Below are 6634 nucleotides of genomic sequence, written 5' to 3'. Positions count from 1 at the left end.
CTGTTCAGTTATGCTGTTTCCTGGCAAGGGAGTTTTCCAGTGCTGGCCCTGGATCCTTTTACTGGATGTCATGAGGATTTGACCTAGCTGGCCCACAAGGGAGGCAGTGACGTGGGAGCACTTTGGTTCTGCTACACATGATGCCTCCTCTCCTCTTAATTAGATTCCTGTGGCCCCTCTCTTTCCTGCTGGCCTTGTTTCCTACTGAACCCCTGTCAGGGAGGCCCAGGGTGGCCTTGTTGGGTGCGTGCTGTGCTCTAATGAGCTGTTTCCATTTCCCATTCTGGCCTGTCTGCCTTGTCAGCGCCCTGAAAACTGACCTCAGCTCATGATGCCAAACTCTGCCTGTCAGACCCACCCATCTGACTGTGCCACATGGGTGCCAAGGTTAAGTGGGTCTGAGAGTTTTCCCAAGTGCTCTTTCACCAAGTGCTGCCTCCTCCCCTGCCCATCAGCTCATTCCTTGACATGGGTGGAATGTTTCTTTCCTGAAGGTGGGAAACTAACATGCTGAGGGACGGGGTGACTTCTCCCTGCTCAGAGTGTAAGCAGCAAAGCGAGGAGCCGAGCTGTTCTCCCTTCTCGCTGCACAGGAAGCTCTTGCTCTCATCGCTCTACTTCTGCCAAACTCGTGTCCTTTTGCAATGCAGCTCTGTCCTTTTCCTCAGGCTTGCTCTTTTCCAGGAAGCCCAGTGGGCAGAAGGAGTCTGTGCCATGGGGCTGTGCTGCAGAGGAGAAATGGGAATACAGATAGGTTGTGAACCCAGGCACGTGATCTTCCCCAACCTGAGCTCAGCTTGTGTCCCACAAACGTTGGGAATTGAATTCCTGAGACTAAGTTCCCTCTCCTCTGTTGAGGAGAAACGCTCTGTCACCAGGCAGATGGTTTCATTCCAGCTCTGGCTTTGCAGCAAAAAGCCAAAGCTGGGAGGGGCATTGGCCGCAGCGCGGTTGCAGCCTGGCACTCTGTTACAGTCGTCACTCTGGCTTCGTGCTCGAGGGCCAAGACCCCAAGGAGACCTGCAGCACCATCTCCTTGCACCACTGCTTAGACCTGTGAGAAGCCTGGACAGTAAGTGATTCCTTATTGTCCCCCTTAGCTGGGTGACAGTGGACAGTCCTCTCTTCAAGAGCTCCTGGTACAGTCCCTCCTTCCCTCTAAAGATGCCTGGAACCAGTCGGGTGACCTTCATGGGTGTCATATTTGCTTTAGAGAGCCCTGACAGGGGATTGCTGTTACTGACATCTCTGGAGGGCTTTAGCTGCCCCTCCTGCTTGCCTCCCTCCCAGCCTTGCCTCCCAGGGTCTTATGTGGTCCATCAGCTGCTGCTCCCCGTCCAGCTGGACTCTGGGCACCGTGAGGTGAGTGCCCAGCTCTGTACGAGGCTGGAAACATCCCGTGCACACTCCTAACCTGATGATTGAGCTGTTGGGTGTCTGGATGAATCCTCTTGTTCTATAAACCTCCCGTTCTCTAATAGGTGGGGACAATCTGGCTTGGAGGTTTCTATGGTTTCCTGGTGGTTGCTAAGGAAAAAGATCTCTTTGCCTCTAGGTCTCGGTGACTTTCTTTTTGCCCTGTCCTAGGCACCGGCGCCCAGCAGAACATAATGCTTGTTGTTTCCCAGCCCACTACAAAGGGCTGGGCATAATTTGTGACTCCCGTCACGGCTGGGCTGGGCGCCTGCCGCTCTGGCCTTGGGGTTTCTTTTTCTAAGGCCCCTTTGAAGAATGAGACCAAAGAGCCTCCATGCAGGAGTTTGTGTGTTTGCTGCGCTCCCTACCCCCTTGCTTGCCGTTTCCCTTTGAGCTCCAAGTCATTTAAACGATTTATTTCATGCACTTTACATAGCAAGAAGCTGCAGCAACAGCTGTGTCCATGAATCCTTACCAGGCAGCCCTCAGTATATTTCAGTCTATGTGTTGTCCCAGGCACAGTTAAATAAATCTCTGCTGGAAGAGGAAGGGGCTTTACAGCTTAGCAGCGAGGAGTTGGCAAATGGGAATATCAACAAGACATTTAGTGAGCTGCTGGGTCCTGGAATGGCAGCGCCTCTGGCATCAAACTGTTCCCAGGGGGGGCAGCTCCAGCGCAGTGTCTTTGTTGCTGTCAGCAGAGACTGCATCTCCACAAGGCACCCAGTGATAAAGCCGTTATTTACTGGATGGAACTGGGACCTAAACCGGCCGCCTGGAAGCGGTTCAAAGGCGCCTGAGCCCAACGCTGCTCCTGTTGCTCTGTCTCAATCCAGGCCTGGGCTGTTGAGCACAGTCGGCTTGTTTCCCCTCCTCCGCGGGGTCTGTTCAGGGTCTGGGCATAGACGAGGTTCCCCAGGTCACCTGCTGTGCCAGGGAGCTCAGCTGGGTGCTGCAGGGCTCAGGGCTGCCGGCAGCGCTGGGCAGGATTCGCTCTGTCCCGGCAGCACGGGCTCAGCCACCGGTTTACTTCTGCCTATGGGATCAAAGCCTGAAACACCAGCAGGCCTTTCCTCTCACTCCTGACCTTTCTTTTAAACTCAGTGGAAATCAATCAGTGCCACGTTTAAACTGCGTGTGGACGTGGGAAATACAGACAGGTTACAGAATGCCACACAGCAATGGTATTTTTTTCTTTTTAAAAGGTTTTTTTTTCCAACTACTTAGGACAAAAAATGTTACAATGCTTGACTTTTCATTTAGTTACATAAATAATTTTTCTTATAAATATCTCTTTATAAACAATATATAAATAGCTTTACAACATAAATACATTTATGCATGACATGAATTTACAAACAGCAACGTTATACAGCTGGCTTCATCAGTCTCTTGGAAAAGCACTGTCCCTTGTCTCGGTGAGTGTTTGTATATATAATATATATAAGATAGAGAGCACTTCTTGAAAAAATAACAAAACCAAAACAGCTGGTGCCATGACTCCTCGTACCAAAAAGAAAAACACAGCCACATCTTTTGTCCGGTCTGCGTGGGGGGGAATCTCTGCTCTTCTAGACGTTGCCTGGGGGGAGGGCCCTGCCTGGCCACGGTAGGAGAAAATGGACTAGGGACTCAAAGCCCTGTGAGGAACAAGAACAAAATGCCTGTTAGTGCGTGCCACACAGCATCCCTTACCTGGCCCGACCCGTAACACCCACGAGAATAATCCTGGCACAGGGCTGGGGAATGCTGAAGTCAGTAGCAGCTCTTCCTGACCTTTCTGCATGTGCTCTTTGCTTTCTGTCTGGTGTTGAGGAGAGAGGCTGAGGGAAGTTTGCTGCTCCTCTCAGCCCTGCATCTGGCACAAATCTTTTCTGTGGCTGTTGAGCATTTAGGGAGAGAGGCTGGGTGCAAGCTGGCTGCACAGCATTGTGCTCTCCTCAGAGCCCTGAGCTGCCTGAAGCCTTGGGGACACAAGGGAGCAGGGGAGCAGCACTCATCTCTCTGGGACAGGCACCTGCTCTTCCTCTCACTCTGCAGAGCTGCAGGATGCCTGGTTCCAGTCCCTCCCTGCCCAGTTATGTTGCTGCATGGCCAAGGCACATCCTTGCCTTGAGTGGGGCAGGGCTGTGCTGTGGGTAGAAGCAAGTGGCCAGGTGCTTCCCCTAGAGTGACTTCATGTGCGTGTGACTGGCTGGCAGGGACCAGGTCAGAGCAGTGCCTTCCCCAGCCATCGCCCTCGGGGAGAACTGGCGGAGGGGGAGGAGCTGCCGTGTTTCCTCCACACTGATGACTGCGGGGAAGCAATGCTTGTCTTGCCCATCAGTCGTGAAGCACAGTGGCTGTACTGTGGAAGGAACTTCTCCCAGCTTCCTATAACTTGCTTGGATGCAAAGCCTGAGTTAGGGAAGCATTTCCCTCGGTTGTCACCAAGACTAGGAGACCACCTGAGAAACTCTTGTATTGCATTTCCTTCCATTAAAAGAGCTGGGGCATGGCTGAGACAGGTGCCTTGCTAATCCTCCCATCACAGGCAGGTAGTGGGTACCCTGCCCTCCTAACACACGTCCATAAGTTACCTGCACCTGCCAAGCAAAGGGAGCAAGTGGACTAGGGGTAATGGACATAAGCTGGAGCACAGAAATCTCAACTTAAAACATCAGGAAAAAGTTCTTTCCTGTGCAGGTGAGGGAGCCCTGGCACAGGCTGCCCAGGGAGGGTGTGGACTCTCCTTCTCTGGAGGTTTCCAAGCCCACCTGCACATGTTCCTGTGTGACCTGATCAAGGGGAACCTGCTTTAGCAGGGAGATGGACTGGATGAGCTCTAGAGGTCCCTCCCTTCCAGTCCCCACCATTCTGTGACTCTGTGAAGTGGGAACGTGTGGCTGGCTGCACAAGAAGCCCCTTCTGCCTCCCGCCTGGAGCCTGTGGGTCTGGCTGACTCCAGGATGAGCCCAGCCTGAGCTGCTCCGGGAGCAGCGACCAACGGCCGAGGGGTCTCTGACCCTTCGGCCGAGGCAGGCAAGGCAGCCAGACGGCTGTTGGAAGGGTGGGAGCGCCATGAAGGCCAACTTTGGGCTCCTCCTCTTTACCCAGCAGGCACAGTGGGGCCTGCGGGCGGCTGGGCTGCCGGACCGCCGCCACCGGCCGGCCCCGCCGCCACCGGCCCGTCCCCCCGGCCCGGCCCCGCGGCGCGGCCGCGCCCTCACCGGCAGGGGTCGCTCAGCAGCCCAGGCCGCTCATGGCGCCGATGCGGTCCAGCTTGAGGCCGAAGCAGCCCTTGCCCAGGCCCTTCTTGTGCAGCCCCTTGTGGCGGCGGCTCGGCGGGTCCTGCAGCAGCCGAGCCCAGCCCGCCCGCGGCCGCGACTCCGCTCGAGCCTCGCGGGCCTCCCGCGGGCCCGTCCCGCCGCCGCCGCGCTCCTTCTCGCGCTCCTTCTCTCGCTCCGCCGCCGCCTCGGGCGGACCCGCCGCCGCCGCCGAGCCGCGGGAGGCCTGTGAGGGAAGGAGAGGTCAGAGCCGCCCCCTCAGGACAGCCCCCCGCGCCCCTCGCGCGCCTGGTTTGGGGACCTCCCCCGGTGGGCGCCGCGGCGGGGTCGCGGTGTCCCAGCACGCACACACCCCCCAGCGCGGCAGCGCATCGCCCCGCGGCTGCAGGGCATCCTCCCCCAGCCCCAAGCCCATGCTGCCCGCGCTGGGGCGAGAGCATCCCCCTGCCCCACACCATCGCCGTGCCGTCCCGCCACCCCCGGGCCCTGCGGGCCGCCCACCCAGAAGAGCTGGTGGCGCTGCACCCCCAGCCACGCTGCTGCCACTGCACACGCGCCCCGGCATCTGAAGGGGCCTGAAAGCTCGCAGAGTCACGGTCAGCTTTCCGGCTCCTTCAGATTTTGGAGGGGTGTTGCTGCCCACCAGCCCAGTGCCAGCGCAGTGACACTGCTCTAGGCAGCCCGCCCTGCACCGCTGCCTTGCAGAGTGTCTCCAGCAGCAGTGGGGAGATTAGGGCAGCCCTTCCCCACTGCCTCCTCCCCTAGTTAATGCTCTCCGGGTCCCCCTGTCCCTCCAGTTCTGACCCACATTATGGGGCGCACTCTCCTTTCCTTACAGTCCCCTCATCTTCCAGGTTCCCCATCTCTCTCAGCTCGGGGCTGCTACACACCAAACCCCGGGGTTGCTCACTCCCATTCCTGTCCCCGACCCCCCCCGCATCACCCCTTTCCTTGCAGCCTGCACCCCAGTTCCTTACAGCGGCACCGACAGCCCCGTGTGCCTCAGTCCGTGTCCCATCTCTCTGCCCAGCCCTCGGGGCAGTGCCACCCAGTGTCAGCAGCGTCTGGTGCATCCCTCCTCCCCAGCATCGCGGGACACCCCGACCCTCCTTCCCCGGGGGACACCCTGCGTGCCCCCTGCCTTGGCTCTTCGGGAGAGCTCCGGCCTCACACCGTGCCCGCCGTGCACCTGCTGCCTGCCCCGCTCCGGGGCTGCTCCCCTTCCCCACAGCCCGGCATGGAGAGGGGCCCTGCGGCGAGTCCGGGGAGCAGACTGCCGCCCTCCCCAGCGCCGAGCCCGCGGGGTACAAGGCACGCAGCGTCCCCCTCCAGCCCCTGGCTCGGGGCTGAAGTCCCTGGGACTTGCACACTTCGGACAGGCTGGAGAAGCCGCGGGACCCCTAGCGCCCAAAAAGCCCGTGGGGAAGGAGGACCCGACTTTGCCAGCCCAGAGTCACCCTACGTCTCCCCCCTGTGCCATTAGGAGCCTCAGCGGGACGGGGAGCGAAGGGAAAGGCGAGGGGCAGCTCCAGCCGTACCTTCTGTGGGAGCTGAGACGCCGGCTTCGCCTCCAGCCTGACGGAGAGCAGAGCGAGTAAAAGTCCACCAGCCAGCAAGGGTGAGATCTGCATCCTGTGAGGCCAAGCGAGGGGGGGCCGGGGGGCAGCGGGGAGCCCCGGGGAGAGGCTGGGACCGACGCGAGGCAAAGTTCAGAGCGGAGCCCCGAGGTCCCTCCTGCTGCCTGCGAAGTGCCGAGCTAGTGAACTTGGGCTTTCTGCTTCATTCATTTTATAACCCAACCTGCTCGGTGATGTCATCTAAACAACCAGGTCCAACCCGGCCTCCCACTCCACAATAGCAGGAATTTAAAGGGGGGGGTTGGGGGGTGTCCCCTCTCCCCTGGCAGGAACGAATGACACATCAGCCCAAGGCAACTGGCTCAGGGAGCTGGG

The 6634-nt window shown here is 58.8% G+C and overlaps 1 protein-coding gene across 1 annotated transcript; it reads right to left on the bottom strand.

Annotated features, from left to right (window-relative positions):
- Positions 1-2715: 2715 nt before the first annotated feature.
- Positions 2716-6428, bottom strand: NPPC (natriuretic peptide C). Its single transcript, XM_062006161.1, has 3 exons — positions 6221-6428; positions 4626-4908; positions 2716-3056 (listed from the first exon to the last, which is right to left on the bottom strand). Exons 1-2 carry the CDS (start codon positions 6311-6313, stop codon positions 4639-4641), a joined length of 363 nt encoding a protein of 120 aa, XP_061862145.1. The 5' UTR covers positions 6314-6428; the 3' UTR covers positions 2716-3056; positions 4626-4638.
- Between the last annotated feature and the right edge of the window lie 206 nt (positions 6429-6634).

The sequence above is a fragment of the Colius striatus genome, chromosome 12 (assembly GCF_028858725.1).
Source record: "Colius striatus isolate bColStr4 chromosome 12, bColStr4.1.hap1, whole genome shotgun sequence".
In the NCBI taxonomy this organism is placed as follows: domain Eukaryota; kingdom Metazoa; phylum Chordata; class Aves; order Coliiformes; family Coliidae; genus Colius; species Colius striatus.
The sequence above is the reverse complement of the archived record's forward strand: the minus strand, read 5'-3'. Positions and strand labels throughout refer to the sequence as shown.

Bases quoted from the DNA above. Each gene is read 5' to 3' on its own strand.
- NPPC (XM_062006161.1), bottom strand. From the start codon at position 6,313: ATGCAGATCTCACCCTTGCTGGCTGGTGGACTTTTACTCGCTCTGCTC. The intron at 4,909-6,220 runs GTACGGCTGGAG...CTTCCCTCACAG, and splicing joins CGTCTCAGCTCCCACAGAAG to GCCTCCCGCGGCTCGGCGGC.